This window comes from Polypterus senegalus, chromosome 7, assembly GCF_016835505.1.
Source record: "Polypterus senegalus isolate Bchr_013 chromosome 7, ASM1683550v1, whole genome shotgun sequence".
NCBI lineage: Eukaryota > Metazoa > Chordata > Cladistia > Polypteriformes > Polypteridae > Polypterus > Polypterus senegalus.
In genome coordinates, this window is record NC_053160.1 from 121,193,497 (window position 1) to 121,220,647 (window position 27,151).

The 27,151-nt window shown below is 37.5% G+C and overlaps 1 protein-coding gene across 1 annotated transcript in view; it reads right to left on the reverse strand.

The window, feature by feature from the left end:
* Positions 1-8,502: 8,502 nt before the first annotated feature.
* The window catches only part of dkk2 (dickkopf WNT signaling pathway inhibitor 2), a 106,562-nt gene continuing 87,913 nt past the window's right edge, over positions 8,503-27,151 (reverse strand). The window contains exon 4 of the mRNA XM_039759215.1: positions 8,503-11,040. Within this exon, the coding sequence (XP_039615149.1) occupies positions 10,790-11,040 (251 nt within the window). The 3' untranslated portion in view covers positions 8,503-10,789. The remainder of the gene's footprint in view (positions 11,041-27,151) is intronic.

The window sequence follows — 27,151 nt, forward strand, 5'->3', positions numbered from 1 at the left end:
CCTTATAGTATACCTGATGGAGTTTGGATCTTATTATGGTTTCTTCTGCATGTCAACAGTTCATTTCTTGATTTTTAAATTTATCAGCCTAAGCTTGGAAAACATTTTGCCAGCTGGTTGTAATTTCTAGGATTGTTCTAGTTTTAGAGATTTTGTATTCTTTTTTTTTTTGAGTTAGTGTTCTGTGTTCGTTCTCTTAGAGCAGGTTATCTCTTACTTTTGTTAAAGATTTCATTAATAATTATTTTTGAAGCCTATCATATTTTGTGCTTTTGAGAGTTGTAACTTTATTCAAGTAATCTAGTAACTAGTTTTTCCTTTTGTTATTCTTATCCCCAAAAAACAAAACAAAAATTTGCTTCTCTAAATAATCCCAGAGTCAGTAAACACTGGCATGTGCAAAAGTGAACTGGCAAGTGTTTCACATTTGGTTTGTGCTCTAAATCCTTGTAATTTCTTTAAGGAAAAAATCAGTTAAAAAATTAAGGGAATGAATGTTTGCTGTCTGTCTGGTTAAAAATGAAAATCTCATTGATTCTATATATGAATTCACATTTTATTTGATGAACATGTGTGATTTAAATTTAATAAATACAGTATATACATTGTCATGATCTGGCTTTAATTTTACATTTTATACAACTATTCCCTATTTTCTAAAAATATGTGAAACATTGTTTGAGGGTTTTTAGAGAACAAGGGACCTAATGGTTGTATTTTAGTGTTTTGTAACAATATTGAAAACATACTGTATTGCGTTCTACTATGGCACGATTTTGCTTTTCTTGTGGGTGCTGACATTTTGAGATGTTTTGTGTCATAGTTGCTATGTCATTGCTAGGTAGGACAAATGGGAGTGTGCAACAGGAGGTATCATTACAGTGACGGTACTGTATTTATGGTCAGCATAAATATCCAGGCTTGTGGATATGACCAAAAAACATAGTTATTACTGTTAAAAACAGATCTTTGCTACAAATCACTTTATGTCTTTTGAAAATAATTTGTATCCTTTGTTTATGCTTAGGTTACATTAACTATATTCCTTTATTATAATTTTTTCACATTGTATATTTTTTACCTAGATCTTTATGTTCCCAGTACTGACTGTTGCCTGTTAAGTACATGTATAAGTACACTGAGAATGATATTTTACTCTCTGGGTAGACAACCAATCTTAATGCAGTTTCAATAAGACCTTTGTTAATACTTTCTATTGTAATTTATCTACAGTACATTGCATTACCAGTATAAGAGGTCTTACGGACGTGTGCTCCACTTTGATCATGTCCATTTGTTGTTTCCTCATAGAATTCCAGCATGTTAGTAAAGCATGGCCTTCCTCTTCTGAACCTATGCTTACTGTTCAGTAAAACTCTTGTTCTTGTCATGTGTTGGTCAATCATTTCCTTAATAAATATTTCCATTAATTTACATGTGATTATAGGCCTATAGTTGCTTGGATCTGCCCAGTCACTCTTTTCCATACTAAGTAAGTTAGGAAAGTTAAAGGATCTTTGTAGCTGTAAAAATAAAAGCACAAGAAGAACAGAAAGACATTTATTTGAATAAAGGGTAGAAATGTGTCTTTTGTAATTAATGGCAAGGATGGACTGGCTTTGCCTGGCAGGAAGGCATATACATTGAATAGTTTCTAACTGAATGGATGGTTGGTTCTCCCTTTCCCAGTCAGAACAGCAAAGTGGAAGGACAGGGCTGTTTGACTGTCATGGCTAAATACTCCATCAAGGAGCTGTTGGTTGGGGTTGGGGTTGGGGTGTTGGGGTTTTGGGGGGGGGTTGGTGGAGGTCAGTGTCCCTTCACTGGAGAGTTCATGTGCATGCTCATCGGGTATACTGGGAATTGTAGTTTCATTTGGACAGCCCTGCTGGGTCCAAAAGTGGCTGCCCCTACCATGAATCACTTCAGCTTGATCCAGAAGTGCCTTCACCATGTAATGTTGTGGTTCCAGAAGCACTCCGGAGTCCAACATAAAAGGAACTGCCTCAAGAGAAGCTCATTTGGCAGAGGTTGATAATTAAGAAAGAGAAAGAAGAAGAAAAGGATGAAGATGAAGAATGCAGAGAAAGAATGAATTAAAAAAGCAAGTGTTGTGAAAATAATTTTCTGAAAATTAAAAATAATTTATTTGAACCCATGATTGTGTTGATATAGTTTGTGTCTAGAGTTTGAGGCTCTGTGACACACCTTACAGTCCATCATTTATATGTAGGCAAAATGTTTAATTAAGGCATTTATGTTTATAACAATAGGATAATATCATGTAAAGTAATTTAATTAAACTCAAAATGCTTAAGAAAGTAGCACATAAAAAGAAAATTAACCTCTAATTGACATTTTTACTGGTTTAAACTACCAAAGTAAAGTTAATATAAACATAGATATAATCCCATGTGTGTCTGAGCAAACTAAAACTGATGCTATGAGTCTGAAAAGTATTTTGGTTAATAATTAGTTCTTTAATCAAAAGTTATGTTCTACTTGGAAAAAAAAATAAGAGATTCATACAATATGATGCAGAAGTATTGTATTGATTTGTTCAGTGAAATAAAATAAGACATCAAAGACTATAATATTTTTGTTGGAGTTCAAAGTTGGTAGTTAGCAAGTTATACTTTCTGAAAATAATCAAGAAAGCAACTTCAGAGGACATCATATCTGATTGCTGTGCACAAGCCGTTCCAAACTCTTCTTTAGTTTTTGTACTGCAAAGATGAGTTGCAGATCTAAGGAGGAATGTAATATGGTCTCATCAGTATTGCTGCTAATTAATGTCCATGTGAATGTGTGGCAACAGCCCAAAGTAATGTACTGGCCAGAGTTTCTGGGTTTGATGATGCTATGGAGGCATATTTTTATTTCATGACCTGGGTTTATTTATTGCCTTACACATCAAGGCATATTATTATCTTGAATAATCATCTGGATTCTAAGCTAAATTAAAATAAACAGCGTAGTCAGCTATTCAGTTGCAGGACTTTATTAATGAGTATGACGGCTTTAAAGATGATTTGAAATGTAACAGAAAAATAATACCTGCAAATTTGGTGAGTTGTAATGAAATTGCAATTGATACATGCTGGTATACCTAAAAGAGTGTTTTAACAGAAGAACAACTCTAGATAGCATTGTATCGAGTATTGTATTGTATTGTATTGTATTGAGAGAGAAAAATACTAAAGACATTACAAAGCATGTGTGTAGGAAAGAGGTGCCTCTTGGTATCACTTTAGAATAGGGGCTACCTATAAATAAATCCTAACAATTGGTTTCTTTAGTTTAAATGGACTTACAACACACCACTGACAACGCTTCGGATGATAAGCTGTCTGTAGTGCATCTTTTAATTTCTTGCTACAATGTTACATTATCTTTAGAAAGGCTTTTAATTCTATATAGGTTAGTAACTGAGGGCCTGTTTCAAACTCTTATTCTATAATGTTAATGTTTTATTATAATCACTGCTTATTTGGCTGATGACTTTGCAGAAGGAGATATATGTTTAGGACACAGTACAGCTGTGCACTTATATTTTACATATTTTTCACTTACAGTATATTTGGAGCGCCGACAGGTTAAGTGACTTATTGAGTTTCAGACATGATTTGAACCAACAACTTTGAATTTTAAAGTCCAGTGTCATACCCACTTTACCTGGAGCTAAAATCTGAAAGTCCTTCACTCTATTCTGTACAATTGTGGAAGAAGGAGGAGTTTGACTTGATTGAGTATCAATTGTAGAAAGCTTTTTGTCCCCCAAGCTTGAACATTTTTGAGGCAGTCATGGATTCATCCAAATGGGAATTTCTTGCCCTGTTTTACTATGAAACATTCATATCTGTCTGATAGGCATAAGTGTCAGTGTTGAAGATATGAAAGCCAATTGTATACCCTTAATGTAATAAACTATAGGAAACTATTTTCATTTATAGAGAAAAGAGACTGAATACAACAAGAAATGTAAGAACTCATTCAGAATTTGCACATTTTGGTTAGTCCACAAAGATGATGTGATTAGTGATAAGGAAACCTCCATGGCTTCAAGTGTTCAAGTGTGGTGATACAACTTCAACAGTTAGCCATTAACTGAAGAAACATTCTAAGTATATATGGTGCTACATTCCTTCTGAACAGTTCCAGAGATTTGGCACAGTAGCACTATATGTCCTTCTTGGCTGCTGCAAGACTTAACATTCTTATTTTATTTCCCTTCCTTGCCCAACTACCTCCATATAGATGCCAGAAGAATTTATGAATGATGATTATGTTTAATTTAGTTTAACCAGCTATGCAGTGTAATGCCTACTGTGATTGAGCACTGGAGTATTGATGAATGTCACACTATTTTATTGCATAATAATCCATTTTCTGATGATTCTCATTAAATTTTTATGTAGATTAGTTAAATGAGTTATTAGAAAGACTGAAGAAGCCTAACCTTAACATCTGATGTGTCAGACATTGAAATCTTTACTCTGTCTTTTGTTATATGATTCTGCAAGGCCAGCAAGACATTTGATGACTATTTACCACCGGTTAATTTGTGTGTGACCCTGTATTCGGATTCAGCGGGTTAGACAATGGATGGATGGATGGATAATTTGTGATGGAATGCTCAGCTCCAGAACCCCTTAATTTTACTGTGCCTCAGGATATCCAGGTGAACTCTGGAACACCAAACTCTAAATAATATGAGACAGAGTATAGGGGTCAGGTGGATAAATTTAGTTCTTGATGTAGAAAGAACTGTCTTTCGATTAACATCAACAAAACCAGAGAACTGACTATTGACTTTCGCCACACCAAAGAGCATCTTTGTCCAGTCACTGTTCAGGGAATGGATGTAAAGATGGTGCAGTCCTACGAGTACTTGCAAATCCACATCAATGGCAGGCTGAACTGGTCTTGTAACACAGAGAAACTATATAAGAAAGGGCAAAGCCTGCTCTTTTTCCTTAAAAGACTGTGTTCCCTTAATGTGGGATGTGCCCTGGACCCCCTGGAGGTCATAACAAAGGAAAGAATTAAAACAAAACCGTGTGTCATTATGGACAATGCTGTGTATCCTCTGTCTGACACACTAACACTGAGTTCAGTTAATGAATTATTCAGAAGAAATATGTGAAGAAATGCTACTGGAGCACATTTATACCAACAGTAATACGTCTGCATAATGCCTCACTGTAACTATGACAGCCAAGTCAGAAGCTTTCTTTTTTTAATTTTCTTTTTTTTAGTCATTCTAACACTATCTATCTATCTATCTATCTATCTATCTATCTATCTATCTATCTATCTATCTATCTATCTAATGTTAACAGCACTGTGCCCCACTGGCCAAATTGCCATTATTGCCGTTACCCCCATTCCACCACCCCAAGATTTATACAAGGTTTTACTTCCTTCCAAGTGTCATACCCATTGCAGTTTCACAAACTAACATAAGATAAGGAGGCACTTGATGGAAGTGTTTCATATTTAAACAAAAATAATTTTTATTGTATTAACAAAGTTATTCACTAGAAACACAGATGTAGTATATATAGACAAGCTGTCTCACATTCTGTTGAATATCAGTTATATTATAAAATCTGTGTCCTTTCAGGGCAGCTTTTAATTTTGGGAATAGCCAGAAATCACAGGGAGCTAATTCAGGTGAATAGGCAGGATGATCTAATTGGTAATCACTTTTTTCACCAGAATGTCTCTCATAGTGAGCGCAGTGTGACTTGGTGCATTGTCATGATGAATGATGCACTTGTCAGGCCATAATTCGGGTCTTTTTCTTCAAACAAAATATCATAATCGCTTCAGTACCTCTAAATGGCATTGTTGGTTGATTGTTTGTTCATGTTCAATAATTTCTTGGTGGACTATTTTCTTGTGATCGAAGAAACACACCAGCATGGTCTTAAATTGTGAGTGTGACATGCATGCTTTTTAAGGGCGTGGCGAACCTGGGGATTTCCATTGCATGCTCTATCATATCTTCTTACCCATCTTTGAACCTCTTATGCCATTCAAACATACTCAACTTTTTCATAGCATCTTCATCATATGGCACTTGCAACAGTTGTAATGTTTCAGTAACGCATTTAGTGATTTTTACACAAAATGTAATAATAATACAATGCTCAAAATTTCGATCACCCATTTTTACGCTAAAGTGTGCACACAGATATCTATTACCTTCCCAATATCTAACTAACAACTGGCTCTATCAGCTTGCAATTTACGCAAATATTAGTTCAAACATGTTGAACATGTGATTTTGATACAATTGCGTCACGGCTGACACTAAGTGGCCTTTGCAGGAATTAAATTGTCACACCAGGTATACTGTATATATATATATATATATATATATATATATATGTGTATATATTGTGACAGATTGGGTCCGCTATCGCTCCCTTGAACCCTTTTCCAACACGTCAGACACCAGATAAAAGTCCAAATATTGACTTTATTAATATTGTACAGTGCACAAAGCACCCTTCTATCCACAATGCTCATCAAATACAATTCACTACAATAAATTAATCCTCCACTCCCAGATGCGTTGCCACCCTTCCACCCAGCTCAGCTCATTGTCTGGGAGTTCCCACAATCCTTTTATAGTCCGTGACCCAGAAGTGCTTCTGAACTCTCAGTTCTTGTGACTACTTAGCACTTCCGGGTTAGATCAAAAACTCTTCTTTTTCTTCACCCCGGAAGCACGTCATTCATCTTTGTCCATGTGACTCAGACGTACTTCCGGGGCATAAGGCAAATAATTGTTGTCCCTCCCTGCAGCGTCTCCTAGTGGCCCCCATGGTATCCAGCAGGGCTGTGAATAAAGACTCCAATGTCCATGATGCCCTGCTGTCCTTCGGGACATTTCCCTGCTGAAGGGAGTGCTCCACCTGGCAGTGTGGGAGTATTGGCCAGGATGAATGGCCGGCCATATATCACTCTATATATATATATATATATATATATATGTGTGTGTGTGTGTGTGTGTGTGTGTGTGCAACATACTGCCAAGAAGTGCATCATAATGCTGTGGAGAATTTTGTACCATAGTAATATTACAGGATCATTTGTTGAACAGGAATATATTTGAGCTGTGCAGGACTGAGTGGCATAATTTTAGCTTTTCTTGCTTTGTGCTTATAATTGTAGGTATGAGGGGTAATCACTAAATTATAAGCCTGAAACTGAAACAGTCATTCTACAATGCTGATTTCCTTAGTGGCCAAAGACTAAAATACATGAATTATGAAGCTTTTTGTTTCAGAACCAAGTCAATATGGATGCCGAAAAACACAAACTCAAATATTGTGATATCTTTACACATTTCTCACCGCCCTAATATGCCACAGTCAAGAGTTGGGCTACAGAATTACATGGAGATGGAAAATCTCTTAAAGATGACCCAAGGACTAGCCAGTCTTCAATATGAAAAAATGAAGCAAATTTTGCCTTCATAGAGTAAGTCATACTATGAGTAACAGTGTGTGAAATAGCAGACACTTGAGAGTTATGTATGGGTCGGCTGACTCACTCTTCATAATAAAATCCATGGTCTCTTCATGCAGGGTATCTAGAATATGACTCCAGAAATACAGCACCAAAAACTCCATGGACTATCTTGTGCTTACCAATTTCAACAATCAAACAATGAAATCATGGTAGTTCAGTATTCAAATCATTTGCACAAGTTTTTGTGATCTTGATGTTGTAGCCTATACTGATTAACTTTCTCATAAGGTACACATAACCGGTCAATATTAAACCTACTTCATATTGACAATTGTGGAAATCAATAAAGGGAAATCAGCGAACAAAGCTTCTTGGCAATGTTTCTGCTCACAATAAATGGGCTGCAAATCCTGCTTTGTGAAACTGTGGATCTGAAGAGATGTCACACTGATCCTATCTACTGACTTAGAGACTAAACTTCTAGACTTAGCCCTGTGTGACTACAGCCAGATTTCCAATCTGAAGGATCACTTGTTTAGGGCCTTCTATGATACAAATAAAGATATTATGTCAGCTACAGTAGAGTAGTTGCAGAAGCAGGACAAAACAGTTTATCTGACTGGCATATAAAAGCTTTGTGAAAATTAAAATAACAATGTTAATGGGATTAACATTGAAACTGGTGCTTCTTCTAATAGGGCAGGCTCAAAACATGGTGGTTACTCTTTGTATCTTATACAACCTTTTTATAAAAAAACTGTAGAAACTAGACTATATTAAACAGGCTCTAGGAAAAGCTTTATCTATGCTTTAATTGATTGTGAAAATCAAATTGATACGCATGCAGAATCTGTTTCTGTTATCTATTGTGAGGACCCTGAACATTTAATAAGGTTGCTCACCCCATTTAATCATACACACTGTTTGTATTACAATTGAAGGTCCATAGAAAGATCTGTTTAAAAGTAAATATAATATGTAATTGAAAGACAAAATAATGCATAAGACAGGCAGGAGTACAAAATAAGGAAACTTTTATTCAGTCTTAACAGAAGCAAATAAACAAAAATAAAATAATCATAAAATATTAACAGCTCTAGAGTTGGCGATTTCCTAACAAAATGCCAATAGTCAAAATAAAGGTGTTGGAGGGAATTTACAACTTTTCTATATACATGGCAATAGTTACATCCTTCCATATCCTTCTCTTGTGTATAAATACCAGTCCAGTTCTGATTGTGTATTTTCCAAACTGGTATTATTCAGCATGCTTTTTTGGTTTCCCTAATGAAAAATATGACCTATAAGAGCACAACATGCACAGAAGTGAAATGTGAGACATTAACTGATCACAAGAATTGGAGGCAGATTTGAAATTTTATTTCTATAAGTAATGAGCAGCATTCCATTTCAATGTGGAAGAGAAAATCTGAAAAGATTAAATTCAATTTGTAAATTATCATTAGTGTGAGTTCTTCCATATTCATATATTCGACAGGACTGCCTTTTCACCTTCATTAAGAAACACTGCACAAATGAAAGCAATCCACAGAGAAGGTATATACCAAACTTCATCAGCTCTCTCCAAGCAACAATAAAATGCAAGTGCAAATCTATACACAATATACTCTTTTTCCATAAATACACTGGCAATAGTGGACATTTTATTTACAATAAAAACACTTTCAATTTGAATAAGCCAGTTAAATTCCAACAAAGGCAGAAAGTAAATGAATGGTAATCTTTTCAACATATCATACAAAATAAATTTAACATTGTATATATAATATTTTTGTAAAAAAAATGCTGTTTTGTACAACAAAATCTTTGTTGCTTTTTGTAGGTTTCCATTTCAGCTGGGGAAAATAATGCCTCTACACTCAATGTATGACAGGTTAATGCAAGTAGTAAAATTGCAGAGAGAATGACTAAAAAGTACCACAGTATGGTAGAAATAATGTGGGAGCCGTGTAAGTTATGAAGAAGAATAAATTATTAAATGCTGCATGAGATCATTGTAAATATAAAATATTAGCATAAATCATATGTGCATTGCACAGTGTCATTAGTTTGTATGTAAAAGAATATTTTTCAATATAGCTCTGAAATTTCAAGGAAGTATTTAAAATGGCTAAGTTGAATATAGTGAACTATTCCATTTCTTTCTTTCTTTCTTTCTTTAAAAGAGTGATAGTGCTACATATTAATGTGTGGTATCAAATTAGATGTTTCCTCACGTATTACACCTTGCAGTAATGTATTAAAAAACCCACCAGCTTTATTTGCTAAATGAGTTCCTCAAAGTGGAATTCTTCTCAAGGTTATATGATGATGCCTGCTTAAATAAATTTCATTTTCCTTCAGATGCTTGCCAACATTCTTTATCCTTGCCCAAGAGGGTCACTTTTGCAATGTTAGTCATTCGTACCCTACCTGTCCTTTAATCTTTAAAATATTGCATCACTCAGTGCTCTTTATGTATCATTTAAGAAGCATTACCCAGCTTAAATATAATTTACAAAATTGTCTGGATAAAAAGTTAACATTAAAATTGGACATACTGTATATGTTGATATACATTTTTATTTAATTTAATTTGAAATATTGCAATGGTTATTTATTTTTGTTAATCTTTTTTATACCTTTTCTTTGTCATTGGAAAGCACTTTGTGCATATCACTTGAAAAGTACTCTATAAATAAATGAAATAAGTGAAATTCATCTTGTTTTTGCCCCTTAAACTGAATCATTTTTTAAATTATTGTAACAGATTACCCACAGTTTACATTAAAACAACTGACTCCATAGTTTCACTCTACAAAATGATAAATGAGCTTTCTGCTACCTTATGAAAATTGCAAACGGATTTCAGTTGTAGTGTTTTTATTTCATTTTAGTTTGTCTATTCTGCAATAATCTCTGGTGAATAACTAGGTGTCTCTATTAAATGTCAACACATAAGGAAAGACTAACAGTAAAAATGTATGAAAAACAACTGATTTACATAGTCAATGCGGTTATTTTCTCCTTTTCTGTAAGACAGAATTTGCATTTAAAAGTATTGTCTTACACCAAAGCAGCTACATTTATCCTCATTATAGATCATGTCACAATAAAAAAATGTCTTTTGAAAGGGTACCAAATCTACGTTACATTTATTAGTACACTTATTGCCACGTAGAGTAGACCATTTGGATTCCTTCTATTATCCATGTTCATACTTTAGTGTCACTGTAAAGTCCTTATAGGACTCTGTAAAGTAAATACTTGAATTTCACATTTTCAAAGCAGGATTTATCTTCTGTTATATTTTCTGACACACATGGAGTCTCGATTTGGAGGAAGAAGTGGCGTCTTTCCAGATTTTACAAGAAAGTCCCTTGGCGCAGTCACACCGCTGGAAAATCTCAAGACCATGTGACCCTTTTTTCCTTTGTTTTGTGCAGACCTCCCCCTGCTGAAGAACTGGTTTGCAGATCTTGGTCCAGAAATGGCGAGCGCAGCAGAAGCCTTCTGCACAGTCAGAGGAGCGAAGGCAAGAATCTCCTTCATGTCCTGTTAGGACACACAAAAAAAGCATCATGTTATTAACTATAAAATCTGAGGATTACCAATGATTAGATCTGAGTATGAGAAGATGGTGGAAAATTTAGTATCATCCGTGACTGAGAATTTCCGTGACATGACTTGCACCTCTGACAAATACTCAGGCGACTGACTGACGCCCACAAGCATTCTTCGGCTCAAACCTCATTTGAAGAGAGGTAAGCCTGGAAAAAAACTTATTCTTTCATCCTGTGGAGGCCTTCCTTATAGGTCATCATGTTTATAACCAGCACCTGGGTTCCCAGATTTTTTAAACATTATTCTGTAGACCTTAAGATAAGCTGTTTAAAAGTCATAAATTCATTGATGGTGTATCACTTGGTTTGAAAAATGTGCTAGTAGACTACTGAAAAGCCACATTTAAAACTATTCCTTACTACAGACAGTGCAGTCATAAACTAAATTCTTATTTCCTGTTTACAGAATAATCACTGTTGTGATGAAATGTCTTCCATTAAGGCCCATCAGAAAATAATGGACTAGACCTTTTGTTTGATGATACAGTATATTGCAATTATCAAGCAGCCAACCTGCAGGGATCTAAAATGCCAAAGAGGACAAAAAGGGAAAAAAAGACACAATAATTGTTTGGAATACTTAAAGTTTCATGCTGTGTAGGAGTCTTTGGGAATTTTCACAACAGGGGACTAAAAATAAAGCCCATTTAGTGATGGCTATTTTAGATCTTTTGGCAGCATATACTACTGAAATACTTTGCTAAAATAATAAAATCAGTAAAATAATATTATACTTTTTTTGAGACTGAATAAATTTAAAAGTGCCTTTCATTTGTCTTCCCCAATTCATGTGATAACTGTTTCTAAATATAGATGACCTCCTCGAGTGGCTAGGACATGCCAAATTTTTGACTACTTTAGATATGACTAAGGGGTACTGGCAGGTTCCCTTAACAGACTCAGCTAAGAAAAAGACAGCGTTCAGCACTCCTAGCAGTCACTGGCAGTATCGTGTCCTCCCATTTGGATTACATGGGGCACCTGCGACCTTCCAACATCTGGTGGATAAAGTGCTTCGTCCTCATAATTCATATAGTGCTGCCTACATGGATGACGTTGTCATCTATTCCAACACCTGGGAGGAACACATACTGCAGGTTGAAGCTGTATTGCGGACACTGGCAGAAGCTGGGCTTCGTATCAACCTGAAAAAATGTTATAAATATTTAGGCTATCTAGTGGGCCAGGGTATGGTGAGACCACAGTGTTCTTAAATAGATGCCATTGTAAATTGGCCCCGTCCGATAACCAAGAGGCAAGTTCAGGCATTTCTCGGCTTAGTGGGTTACTATCGACGGTTTGTACCCCGGTTTTCTGAGAGAGCTATGCCCTTGACAAACCTCACAAAGAAGGGTCGACCTAATCATGTGGTATGGGATGAGATATCAGAGGCTACATTCAGTGACTTGAAACTTGCCCTTACGGCAGCTCCTATATTAAAGGCACCAGATTTTTTTTTACCTTTCATTCTCTAGACGGACGCTTCGGACACAGGTCTTGGAGCCGTGCTGAGCCAGAGCGTCGAAGGAGTTGAACACCCCATTATGTACCTGAGCCGGAAACTGTTGGATCAGGAAACTAGGTATGCGGCAGTGGAGCGGGAGGCTATGGCTATTAAATGGGCGATTACTCAGCTAAGATACTACCTCTTGGGACGTGAATTCACTCTTGTGACGGACCATGCACCCTTACAGTGGATGGCCTTGCACAGGGAGTCCAATCCGCGGGTCACAAGGTGGTTTTTGGATCTACAGCCATATAAGTATTCAGTCGTTTTTCGCCGGGGTGTTCTGCAAGCCAATGTCGATGCCCTTTCCAGATGCCACGACGTCTCGGACCGGTACGCCCGACCCGATGGGTCTGGGCTGAGGGGGGGCTATTTCACACACGTGTGAATAGGAGGATGTTGTGTGGACCAAGTAAAGGTAATTCCACGCCAGGCCAGGGGAGGGCGGGGAGCATTAAACCTTCTCCTGCTATCTCTACAGACCAGCCGTGGGAAAACCTATCTGAATCAAGAACGTCACTTCCAGTTCCGGCACCTAGAAGAAAGTCACTACCAGTTCCGGCGCCCAGAAGATTGTCACTTCCGGTCCTGGCTCCCAGACTGATGTCAGAGAAACATCACTTCCAGTCAACCTATATCACTTCCTGTCGACATACATCACTTCCTGTCTGACCATTTAAAACCGCCATCTTTTCAAACCTTCACCAGTTCTGTTTTGGACTCCATACTGTCAACATCATTGACTAAACTTAAAAAAGAATCCTTTGCAGCTAGGAATATTATACGGGTGGCTGCCCCAACCTTTTCTACGTGTGTCGAGTTGTTTCTTTTTACAATGTTTATTTTATTTGTACTAGCATGACATAACATATGGTTTACATAAGGGTATGTCCTTCCAAGCTCATGTTATGGTGTAACACTGTTGGAGTCAATTATATGTGCAATGCTGCTGTCTGTGAACATAGCTGGTAGTTGATACAATTATTAATGTTCCTATGGTCTGAAAACATGGCCATATTTTGTGACTGCAGATTATTTGGTTGCTAACATCAGTTAAAAACTTTAATATGATCAGGGTTACAATTGTAAAGTTTGGAAATATGAAAACAAAAATATAAACAATGTTTGTTGCAAAATTAATTTTGTATATGATGTAACGGTAATGTTTCGATACATTATTATGGTTTGCAACCACTTTCCTAGTTATAGAGCAGAAAAATGCAGAGATAACAAAAAGAGTGCAGTATGAATAGAATAATTAGAAGAAGGTATCTGGTGTATTGTGTGACTGAAGAAGGTTAAAGATAAGGCAAAGGTTAAAAGGTGAGGCTTTTATGACAGGTGTAAGACCAGCAATGAAGTATGGAGCTGAAACATGGGCATTAAATGGAGCACAGGAGATGAAGTTAGATGTGTCAGAAATGAGAATGTTGGAATGACAAAAAAGGACAGAAAAGAAATAAGACAATCAGGAACCACCAAAGTGAGACAAATATCTAAAAAAGTACAGGAAGTAGGTTGAATAGGTATGGACATGTGATCAGGAGAGACAATGAATATGTGGGAAAAAGTGTGATGGGGACAGAAGTACAGGGGAAGAGAAAGCGAGGGGGACCAAAGCAGAGGTGGACTGACTGGGGAGGAGGTGCAGATGTGAGCTGGTGTGGAGAAGGTTGATCTAGCATCTCGACCCCATATAGAAGTGGAAAAAGATTAAGATGAAGGAGGAAAAGAAGACGGTTGAAATTTGGTTTGTGTCTAGAGTTTCTGGAAGATTTCTAGAAATATATGTGTAGTCTCGGAGTTTAGCAACTAAGTGTCTTGTAACATATTGTATTGTGTTTATAAGTGTATGTGAAACATGAAATTTGAAATGGGTTAAACAAACTGTTAACAAGCAGATAAATAACACGTGCTTTTATCTGGTTAGTTTTGTGCTGAAAGGTACTAAAAAAATAGTGCAATAATGTAGTGTATATATAAGAAAAAAAGAGAGGCCCACCAACATGGAATAAAGAAGATGATCATTTTAGCATGGGGTATGGTCTGATGTTGCTTCACTTTATTTCAGTGCACTCAATCCTACATTCAGCTTACAGGATCTGTTCCAGCATAGTTTGGTTGAAGAGCAAAATGCATGTCTGTTTTTCTCCAAATGGGATTTGGTTAACTGTTAAAAACACTATTGTCAAAATTAAAAATAAATCAAGCTGAGTGCAGTCTTTCATATTGTTTTTGTAAAGGACAGGGATGAAACACTTTACTGCTTATAAATACGACTTTTTAATATAACCTAATTCTGAGAGAGAAAACACTCCTTGTTAGATACAAATACACATGATAGGCTCTCTTATATTAAATATACAGTGGATTCAGAAAGTCTTCAGACCTCTTTACTTTCAGCACACTTATAAAATAGATAAATGTGCCATTTTTTCTAGTAAAGCTACACTCAATCATCCATAATGACAGAGTGAAAAAATATTTTAAGAAAGGTTTGCAAATTTATTAAAAATCAAAAACTGAAATCTGTCATTCATATAAGTATTCAGTACTTTGTAGAAGACCCTTTGGCAGTAATAAGAACTTCATGTCTTCTTCAGTAAGTCTCCACAAGCATTGAGCCACCTAGATTTGGGCAGTTCACCCCATTCTTTTCTGACAGATCCTTTACACTGGATGGGAAATTTCTGTAAACTGCCATCTTCAGGTCTCTCAACACATTTTGTATGAGATTTATGTTTAGGTTTTGGGCTGGGGGTTCAATGACAGTCAGATACTTGTCCTGAAGTTATTCTATCATTGTTTTGGCTATATGTATCAGGTCATTATAGTGCTACAAGATGAACTGTCATGTGAGTCTGAGGTTGTGTGCTTCTTAGAACAGGTTTTCTTCAAGGATATTTTTGTATTTGGCTGCATGCATTCTTCCTGCAATTCTGACAACCACTAAGAAGCATCCCCATAGCACAATTCTGCCACCATCATGTCTCACTGTATTAGTAAGGTGATGAGCAGGGCCACTGCCTTCACCAGACATAGTGCTTGGAGGTCTGCCCCAAAGAGTTAATTTTTTATCTCATCAGACCTAAGAGTCTTTTCCTCATGCTCAAATGTCTTTCACTCAATAATTGCTTCTCTTTCCTCACACTCAAATGCCTTTCACTCAATAATTGCTTATCTCTTTCCATTCTACCACAAACACCTGATTTATGGAGTGCTGCTGAAATGGCCGTAATTCCAACAGGTTTGCCCATCTTAGCAGTGGACTTCTGAAGCTCTGTTAAAATGACCATTGGGCTCATGGTCACCTCCCTGACCAAGGTCCTGCTTGCCTGGTTATTCAGTCTGGCTAGACGGTGAACTCTAGGCAGAATCCCAGTGAATTAAAACTCCTTCCATTTCATAATTATTAAGGCGACTTAGCTCCTGGGAACACTCAAAGCTTATACTCTTGTCCTAATCTATGCCTTACCATAATTTTATCATGGCTGTCTACAGAGAGTTCCTTGCAATTCATGGCTTTGTGGTTGTCCTGCCATCAAGTGGGATTTTAGACACACAGGTGAGAGCCTTACTAAACTATGCCCAATCAATTCAATTTGCCACAAGAGGAATCCAATTAAGTTCTAAACACATCTTAATGATAGTAAACAGGATTCATGTAACCACAATTTGGGTTACCACAAAGGGTTATATGGAGGATAAATTTCATTGTTAGACTTTTGATAGATTTGCAGACCTTTCTGAAAACATGTTTTCAGTTTGCTGTTATGGGTTACTGCATGTAGACAGATTAACAAAAGTGACAAAGATATCCATTTAAAACTAAATCTACAACACAATAAAGTGTGCAGAAAGTGAAGGGGTCTGCATACCTTGTGAATCCACCATTTGGGCAGAATGTAATACCCTCATGTTGTTCCTAAGGTCAGAGTTTAACATGTTCATTGTATTCATGCGGGAAAAGAATAAAGTGCTCAGTAAGCCAGTTTGAAGAATAATGGAACTCACAAGGGTTGGTCGTAGCAACACAAATTAAAGTGCTCTCTTTTGATGTCTTTCCACAAGTGGATGTCATTATACTACATGGTAGACACAAACAGTTTTACAGTGTATGGCTATTTGGAGATGCAAACAGACCTGCCAGAAAATTTCCTGAAAAACTGGAATCCTCTACAAGAAGTCATTTGCAAACACAAATAATCCAAACTATGCATCTGGTCATGAGACCTTGGGCCTAACTAGTAACATGGACCCACTGCCTAAAACATCACCTTTGAAAATTCTTTGAATTACCTAAGTTACCTTGGCATCTTCAATATATTTGCATGTGGTAGAGGGGTGTAAAGTAACTTCACTGTCTCATTAGAAAGTGAGAAGGTTGAAAGTGAGCCTAGAGACTGCATTTCATATGATTTTTATTCTGCTGGAATTTTAAGTTATTTATTTTGTATAGTCACTTTTTCATAATGCTGATATTAAATACTAACATTCCCCTTTTAATTAAATTAATCTATGGGGATATGTGAGGCACAGTTTGTAAAAATACACTGCTGGAAACTCAAATTATTGACATTTATTATTTTTTAGGTAACCCTTTAGGTATGGCAAAAATGCATCTATTACTTATTTACTCTTATAATAACGAGACCTTAAAAAAGTTTTTTTAAGTGTTCATAACACTTATAAAGAGTCAGTAAAGCAGTTATTCATTTGCGCAATGTGGCCTCCTAAAATAACTTCACTTTTGAGCAGCCAGAACTGGCTTGAGTGAGACATAGTGTCTCTTGATATTGCATACTTCAGTGTAAGACTTGTGAATCCTTCATATTCATAAGTGATTTTACTAGCATATCAAATGCTACATTGCACAAAGAAGAATAACTTATCTACTGATGCTTTGTAAGAGATATAAAGAGCAAAAGAAGCCTTTGTTAAGGTCTTGTTACATAACAGGAAATGAGTAATTGATGCATTTTTGCAGTACCTAAACTAAAGAGTTACCTTTTTTGATATGACATAACAGTCCAAAGCAGTGGACCTAAATACCTACTAAAGTTGTTAAGAGATACAACATGTCCTAGATGTGTCTCTGATCCAAGCTTCATTGAGCTGCTCTGAATACGTGGGGAAACAGCAAAGGAAATCACACTGCTTTGATGGAGCTAGACCAAGCGCTCATAAAGATACAGAGAGGAAATGCTGGCATGTGATATTCAAGGTGGAAGTGAGTTTAACAAGCTCTGGCGCCCCAGCAATCACAAATAGGAAAATATGAGTGTTGTAGACGGATGGCGAGAAACACTTGGACTGATTATTAGAGTTCTAATCAATGTCACAAGTTCAAGCTGAGCCTCACTAATAAGTGAGTTTCACAGCCTAAGATTTACATTGTTTAATGGCTGTTGGTGAAAGAAATGTATTCATATATTCACAAAAATGTCCTTATTAACAGAAAAGGACTGTAACTATCTATGGACATTCTGGTGGAATAATATATGCTGGATGTGTCAGACAATCCCATGCCTGACCTTACTGCAATTATACTTATTTTAATAATAATTATTGTATTGTATCATGGGATAACATATTATGGTGTCAATGTGATAGGCATTTTTTGAGGACAAACAGAATAAGGCGTTTTGGATATGTGAAGTGAAAGGCAGAGCATAATTGGGGGAGAAGGTGGATGTGAAGGGGATGAGGTCAAGAGGGAGGCAAATAAGACGGTTGGAGGGGGTGTAAAATGATATGAAAAGTGTAGGTCTAGTAACACAGAAAGCAGAGAAAAAAAATTAGAGGGCAGTGAACTAATGGAGTTAAAAATAGCCTTTAAACTGATGGGGATGATGATGATGATGATGATGATGATGATTATGGGGTAATACAGTGGAGCTATTAGCTCAAGAGATTTGGGTTTGATTTCCAACCTGGTTATAGTCTGTGTTTTTTATGCTTAATATGGGTCATGGGTTCCCCCATTCTAAAGACATGCATATCATATTTGGTAATTAGAGCTCTGTAAAGTTTAATTTAGGAGTCAGTGGATGTAAAGTTGGATTTTTCCTTGTGCTTCATTCTACCAGATCCTTGTGTTCCAATTGGAAAAAGGATTCTTAAGAAATTAATGGATAAGTGCAATGCTTAAGATAAGTAGGTGGTTACAATGTCTGTCATGTTTAGTTCTAAATAATCTGTACTGCAATTCTGTTTTCAGTAGACTGTTTAATATGCATAAATGAGCCTGGGTTTCTCTGGCATTCTCTTGTTATTTAATTTCTTTCTTTTTGTCAGAAATAAATGAAAACAACACTGAAACTTACCAGCCCCTGTTTTGAGGTAACAGGAAGTTTGCAGAAACATTAAGATAATCTTTTAAAACCTGCCTGGATTGTCATTGTGTCCTTGATCACTATTAAATTTGTATGGAATCTGTCAAACCCAAACAGTGACTTGACTGCGCCTCTCCTAATAACTCTGAGTAGCTCGTAGTGGTATAAAAAGCCCGCTGCCGGATTTGACTAATGTTTTCTTTGTCAATTAACTAATTATAACCTAGTTAAACATAACTTAATATTCCTGTCGGATGGCTTTCATTATCCTACCAAAGGTCATAATTAGGAAAGAAAATATTTATTAAAGAACAAAATCAGTCATGCTGCTTCTTAGAAACAAAATGGTACTTTGTCTTCCTTTGCCAGAGGCTAATTCACACACGAGACAGACGAGTGGGCCCGACCATTTTCATTACAACAACAAAAAAGAGATATCAGTTGAAAGCCCTGTGTTCTTATTATTCAGCTATCAAAAATGAGTCACACACTTTACATAGCAACTTCCACTTCTGATAAATAGCCCTTACTTTGGAAACCTATGACATGATTATTTTTGTCTTGTAAGAGAAAAAGAGTGGCAAACCAAAAAAGAAGAACTGTCAGATTTAATTTTGATGTCCAAGTATGGATGTGTTGCAAGTCCACCACAGCCAAAATGCTTGCAATTAATTTAACACACACGTAACTGGGATGAGCAAAAAAGAAAAATGGAATACACAGAGATAGGGAGACTGTGCAAACTCTAAACATACAATGAAGAATGTGGATTCAAACCCATGATGCAATGCTAACCACTGTGGCACTGTGGATTATACAATATATTTCACTGGTTAGCACTGTTGCATCTTGAAGTAGAAGCATTCTGGGATTGAATTCTGCACTTGACCATTAGATGCCCAGAATTTACATCGTCTGCATGGGTTTTTTTCTCTGTGTATGACAGTTTTCCTATCACATCTCAAAGAGTTACACGTTAGGGTGAATATCTCTTATGTGAACCTGTGAACCTTTCAACATACTGGCACCTCATCCAAGGTTGATTCTTGTATTTGCCCAGCACTGCCAGGACAGGCTTCAACAAATAAAGCAGAACTGGATTAAGAGGGTTTGATAATTTGATGTAACCTAATTTAAAGCGGACTGCAGTAAGTACACTCTAAGTTCTCATTTAAAGGGAATGTAATATAAATCTACATTTTTGAAACTATTGAGTCAGTCACTTTTAAATTACTGCATATAACATTAACTGACAGGAAAAAAAGATAATTCTGTTTATAAATGTCACTCTGTGAAAGCAGTGTGAGCTTCAAATAATTAGTGTAATCTCTGTTTTTTTTTTTAAACGAAAGTTTAAGGTGAAGGTTTAAGATGACTGATTAAGACTGGCTGATCACCTTCAATCAGAAACCCATTTAATTACACTCCAGCTATTTAAACCTAATACAGCTCTCTCTTCTAAGGGAGTTCCAGGCTATATGATGAAACAGATGGGATGCCAAAAAAAAAACACTAATGCATTTCAATTACACACCAAAACTGTAGCTCAAAATCTACAAAAATCGTATTTCAAATTTAGCTCATAAAGTTTACAGCTCCAGTTCTTACATTTTTGGTGTATCCATACAATCTGATCTTTTGTTTGTCTCCCTTTATTTTTCCTTTCAACAAATACAGAAGTTTATTTTCCTTTTAATTTCAGACAATCAAGTAAATAAACAAATGTAGCTTTTATATAATTTTTGCTTCTTCAGCTTTATGGATATTGTCACACACCTAGTTATATTTTGTTTACTTCAAATTGTATTCCTTTTATAAAAAGACTCAGTGAAAGTGTGTAAATGGATTTTATAAGAATGTTTCCACCCAGGCAATGAAAATCTCAGACACTGCTGATCGACACATTGAGCTCAGTAGACTTGTCACTCATTTTGAACTGCATGTAGGGAGATGGAATGTGCACTGTGGTGTAATCATGTCTCCCAAGGGGGTGACCTGTGTGACCTGTGACCAGCACCGCATGGAATTTGCACATTTTAAACATATTAACACAACATTCTCAAAAAGAATTAAAAAATGCAGAGAACTGGAGTTCATCCAAATAGCACTGGGCATAAGGTGGGAATCAACCCTGAATGGAGTGTTAGCCCATCAGAATTTTGAACATTATCTACAATTTGAAATCATATACTTGTAAAGAATATTGAAATTAAAATGAAAAGTAAAAAAAAAATGTATTAATGTGCATTTTCTGATTCTATATAAAAAAACTGAATTAATAAAGTGATTTAAAATTGTTAATGGGAGTTACGTAATATAAAAATAAACATTTTAAATGTAATAATGGCCGTCTAATGACTGTGACTGTGATTGCCAAGTCAGAAGTTCTCTTTTCTTTCATTTTAAATTTTTCTTTCTACATGGGTGTGTTCCTACCATAGTGTGCATGTGTTTATATATATAGTCACATACGTGCACATGAAAGACAGACTAAGGGCTTAACCGATGGCAGAAAATGAGGGCAAGGGTTGACGAAGTGCATTAACCTTTCTTCTCCTTCTTCTGCAGATTGCCTGAACAGAAACCCACATAAAGTTTCTCCAGTTCCTGCACTTCCTTCCTAGACACACCTCCTTCTGATCTTGAACCCTCACAGACCTGCCTCTTCCTCCCCAGGAAGTTCTCTGAAGCAATATTTTTGCTTGCAGTGTACACAATATACGTGGTGGATCCCCATATCTTGTTCCTGTCTTCTCTTGTGTTTTACAATATATATATATATATATATGGAAGAGAAGGTCTGTGATACGGTTTGCATATTAGCAGTTGGAGATCCACAAAGGGAGAAAATGAATCACGTATCATTAAGTGGTTTTTATTCCTGAGCTTTCAGACATACTACACCATACTACACCTAATATCACTCTGCCAAAAAACTCACTTTCATTTTAACGGCAAATACTATACTCAGAAAGAAGGCATGCCAATGGGATCGCTGTTATCAGGACTTCTAGCAGAACTGGTAATGCAACGATTTTAAAACATGGCTCTATCTCAGTTCACACCCAAAATCTGGATACGCTATGTGGATGACACATTCGTCATAATAAAAAATGATCAGCTGAATGAATTCTACAAGCACATCAACTCAATATTCCCGGCAATCCAATTCACAATGGAGAAAGAAATTAACCGACACATCAGCTTCCTAGACATCTACATTGAAAGAAGTAATGACGCCACCCTGACTACTAGTGTTTACCGTAAAGAATGCTATGCAGACAAGATATTACACTTCGCCAGCAACCACCCGATATCTCATAAACGGAGCTGTGTTAAAACTCTATTCAGAAGAGTCCACACCCATTGTAATACGAAGGAAACAAAAATGAAAGAGAGACGCTATCTCTTCCACCTTTTCACTTCAAATGGATACTCGAAAACATTCATTAATCGAAGCCTACACAGAAGACGCCAAAAAACTCAACAAACAATTGACTCGAATCATAACCCCCACCCAACCTGGCACTCACTCCCTTATCACCACAATGTGTCTGAAGGTGCTGCACGCATCCTAGCCAAGTCAGGTGTCAGAATAGCACACAAACCCATGAACAATCTGCGCACGGTCCTCTTTAATGCCAAAAACAAGAAACCGACAGCAGAAACACTAAACGCAGTATACAGCATTCCATGCAATTCGTGCTCAGCGGTATACATAGGACAAACTTCAAAAAGAATCGCAAAATACAGGAACACATAGCGCCGTCAGAAGAAAGGAACTGTCATTGATCTATAAGCATACTAAATCAACAGGACATACATTTAATTGGGACGATGTACAAGTAAAATTTAAAGCCAATAATAAAAGTGCTAGAGAGCTGGCTGAATCCTGGTTATCAAATGAGAACGCCATCAACAGACACTTGGACATAAATCCAGCATATACAAACTTAAGAAGAACTTATTCTTAATAAACAAGACTTTACTCCCAACAACCTCACCCCCACCCCCTCCTCCCCCTGTAAGGTATTGCTATATATTGCCTTTGATTCTTGTATGTCTAAGCATTATCCTCTGATGAAGACCCCTGGTAGGGGTTGAAAGCTCAGGAATAAAACCACTTTATGATAATGTAATTCATTTTCTCGCTTTGTGGATCTCCAACTGCTAATATATATATATATATATATATATATATATATATATATATATATATATATATATATATATATATTTATCTATATGACTGACAACTGCAATGTGGTGTTCAGTGGATGTTCAAACTGTTCTTTATACAGCCACCAGTTATTCCAAAATGCTGCTGTAAAAATTATTACAAGAACAAGAAAATATGAACACATAACTCCAGTTCTTAACTCCTTACACTGGCTCCTGGTTAAGTTTAGGGCAGATTTCAAAATCCTCCTTTTAACATATAAAGCATTAAATGGCCAAGGTCCAGCTTACTTGCCTGAACTTATCATGACTTACAAACCAGAGCGCACATTAAGATCTCAAGATGCCGGTCTGCTTATGATTCCAAGGATTAATTACATAACAGTGGGAGGTCGAGCTTTTAGTTACAGGGCCCATAAACTGTGGAATGGTCTGCCTGCTACTATAAGAGATGCCCCTTCGGTCTCAGCTTTTAAATCCCGGCTGTTGTTAGTCATTAGCACTAAAACATAAGTATCACGATAGTTATAATTGGATACTAACCCTCACCTATTCTGTTTCTCTTTTCGGTACTCAAATGTGGCCTTTGGTGCCATGGCCCACCTGCCAAGTTGTTTTGTCTGCCTAAGGTAAAGTCATCCCTGATGGAGGATCGCAGGAATCGTGGGGTAGAGGGGTCCTTTTATTGGATTGGCTGGCCCAGCACTGTTTCAGCTGTGGAATGGCCAAATGGGGGAGGCAGCTTGATGGATGAGGTCTCCAGGACTCTAAACAAATCCAAATCATATTATGTGATATCATCTACTGTTAAATCCTGCTCCATACTTGTAAAATGTTTATTTTTATACTGCATTGAGGATTTGTTCTGTTCTGTGTATTGTACTGTATTGACTGTATTTCTTTTTGACACCCACTGCATGCCCAACCCACATGGAAAGGGGTCTCTCTTTGAACTGCCTTTCCTAAGGTTTCTTCCATTTTTTCCCTACAAAGGTTTTTTTGGGAGTTTTTCCTTGTCTTCTTAGAGAGTCAAGGCTGGGGGGCTGTCAAGAGGCAGAGCCTGTTAAAGCCCTTTGCAGCACTTCTTGTGTGATTTTGGGCTATACAAAAAAATAAATTGCATTGTATTGTATTGTATCTATCTATCTATCTATCTATGTATTTATTTAAAGAGTTTCTGTAAAAACAAATTTCCCCCCATGGACAAATAATGAAGTTCTAACCCAGGCACAGGGAATGCACAAACCAGTGTGTTCCTTCGTGCCAGTCCCAAGCCCGGATAAATGGGAAGGGTTGCATCAGGAAGGGCATCCGGTGTAAAAACAACAATACAAATTTCCATACCGGATCAGTCGAGCCCCGGCTTAACAACAACCACCACCAGTACTTTTAGCCAACAGGGTGCTGGAGGAAATTGGGCTATGTTGGCCGAAGCAGAAGAAGGAGAAGAAGAGGGGGGAGATGTGTCCGAAGGCAGGAGGAGAGGAGGAAGGTAAAGAGAGTGGAACTGAGGATAGAAACTTTGAATGTTGGCAGTATGACTGGCAAGGGGAGAGAGTTAGCAGATATGATGGAGAGAAGGAAGGTTGATATATTGTACGTACAAGAGACTAAATGGAAAGGGAGTAAGGCCAGGTGGATCGGAGGTGGATTCAAATTGTTCTATCATGGTGTGGATAGGATGAGAAATGGGGTAGGGGTTATTCTTATGTCAAGAGTGTTTTAGAGGTGAAAAGCGTGTCTGATAGAGTAATGATTATGAAGCTGGAAATTGGATGTGTGATGATGAATGTTGTTAGTGTATATGCCCCGCAAGGTGGGTGTGCAATGGATGAGAAAGAATATTTTTGGAGTTATGAACAGTGTACCCAAAGAACAGAAAGTGGTGAAGGGAACAGAGAAGATGAGGAGGTGAAGGGTAAGTGTGGTGTTAAGGAGAGGAATGAAGAAAGTCAAAGGATAGTGGATTTTGCCAAAAGGATGGACATGGCTGTGGTGAATACGTATTTTAAGAAGAGGGAGGAACATAGGGTTACGCATAAGAGTGGAGGAAGATTACATCCTATGCAGAAGAGTCAATCTGAAGGAGATTGAAGACTGCAAAGTGGTGGCAGGGGAAAGTGTAATTAAGCAGCATAGGATCTGGTCTATAGGATGACTTTGGAGATCAAGAAGAGGAAGAGAGTGATGGCAGAGCCAATGATCAAATGGTGGAAGTTGAATAAAGAAGACTGCAAGGTTGAGTTTAGGGAGAAGGTGAGACAGGCACTGGGTGGCAGTGAAGAGTTACCAAACAGTTGGGAAACTACCACAGATGTAGTAAGGGTGACAGCAAGAAGAGTGCTTGGCATGAAATCTGGACAGGGGAAGGAGGAAAAGGAAACCTGGTGGGGAAATAGGAGAGTATACAAAGGAAGAGGATGGCAAAGAAGAAGTGGAACAGTCAGAGAGATGCAGAAAGTAGACAAGAGTACAAGGAGATAAGATGTAAGGTGAAGAGAGAGGTGGTGAAAGCTAAAGAAAAGGCATATGATGAGTTGTATTAGAGGTTGGACACTAAGGAGGGAGAAAAGGACCTGTACTGATTGGCTAGACAGAGGGACCGAGCTGGGAAAGATGTGCAGCACGTTAGGGTAATAAAGGATAAAGACGGAAACGCACTCACAAGCAAATAGAGTGTGTTGAGCAGATGGAAAGAGTACTTTGAGAGGCTGATGAATGAATAGAACGAGAGAGAGAAAAGGTTGGATGATGTGGAGATAGTGAATCAGGAAGTGCAACGGATCAGCAAGGAGGAAGTAGGACAGCTATGAAGAGGATGAAAAATGGAAAGGCCGTTGGTCCAGATGGCATACCTGTGGAAGCATGGAAGTGTTTAGGAGAAATGGCAGTGGAGTTTTTAACCAGATTGTTTAATAGAATCTTGGAAAGTGAGAGGATGCCTGAGGAGTGGAGAAGAAGTGTACTAGTGCCGATATTTAAGAATAAGGGGGATATGAAGGACTGTAGTAACTACAGGGGGATAAAATTGATAAGCCACAGCATGAAGTTATGGGAAAGAGTAGTGGAAGCTAGGTTAAGAAGTGAGGTGATGATTAGTGAGCAGCAGTGGTTTCATGCCAAGAGAGGGCACCACAGATGTGATGTTTGCTCTGAAGGTGTTGATGGAGAAGTATAGAGAAGGCCAGAAGGAGTTGCATTGCACCTTTGTGGACCTGGAGAAAGCATATGACAGGGTGCCTCGAGAGGAGCTGCAGCATTCTTGAATGAAGAAGTTGGGATGGGCCCAGAAGTACGTAAGAGTTGTACAGGATATGTATGAGGGAAGTGTGACCGTGGTGAGGTCTGCAGTATGAGTGACGGATACATTCAAGATGGAGGTGGGATTACATCAGGGATCGGCTCTGAGCCCTATCTTATTTGCAATGGTGATGGACAGATTGAAAGACAAACTAGACAGGAGTCCCTGTGGACTATGATGTTTGCTGATGACATTATGATCTGTAGAGATAGTATGGAGCAGGTTGAGGAGACCCTAGATAGGTGGAGATATGCTCAGAGAGGAGAGGAATGAAGGTCAGTAGGAACAAGACAGAATACATGTGTGTAAATGAGAGGAAGGTCAGTGGAATGATGAGGATGCAAGAAGTAGAGTTGGCGAAAGTGGATGAGTTTAAATACTTGGGATCAACAGTACAGAGTAATGGGGATTGTGGAGGAGAGGTGAAAAGGAGAGTGCAGGCAGGTTGGAATGATTGGAGAAGATTGTCAGGAGTAATCTGTGACAGACGGGTATTGGCAAGAGTGAAAGGGAAGGTCTACAGGACAGTAGTGAGACCAGCTATGTTATATGGGTTGAAGACGGTGGCACTGACCAGAAAGCAGGGAAAAGAGTGAGTAGCTAGGACAAATAATGAAGTTCTAACCCAGGCACAGGGAATGCACAAACCAGTGTGTTCCTTCGTGCCAGTCCCAAGCCCGGATAAATGGGAAGGGTTGCATCAGGAAGGGCATCCGGTGTA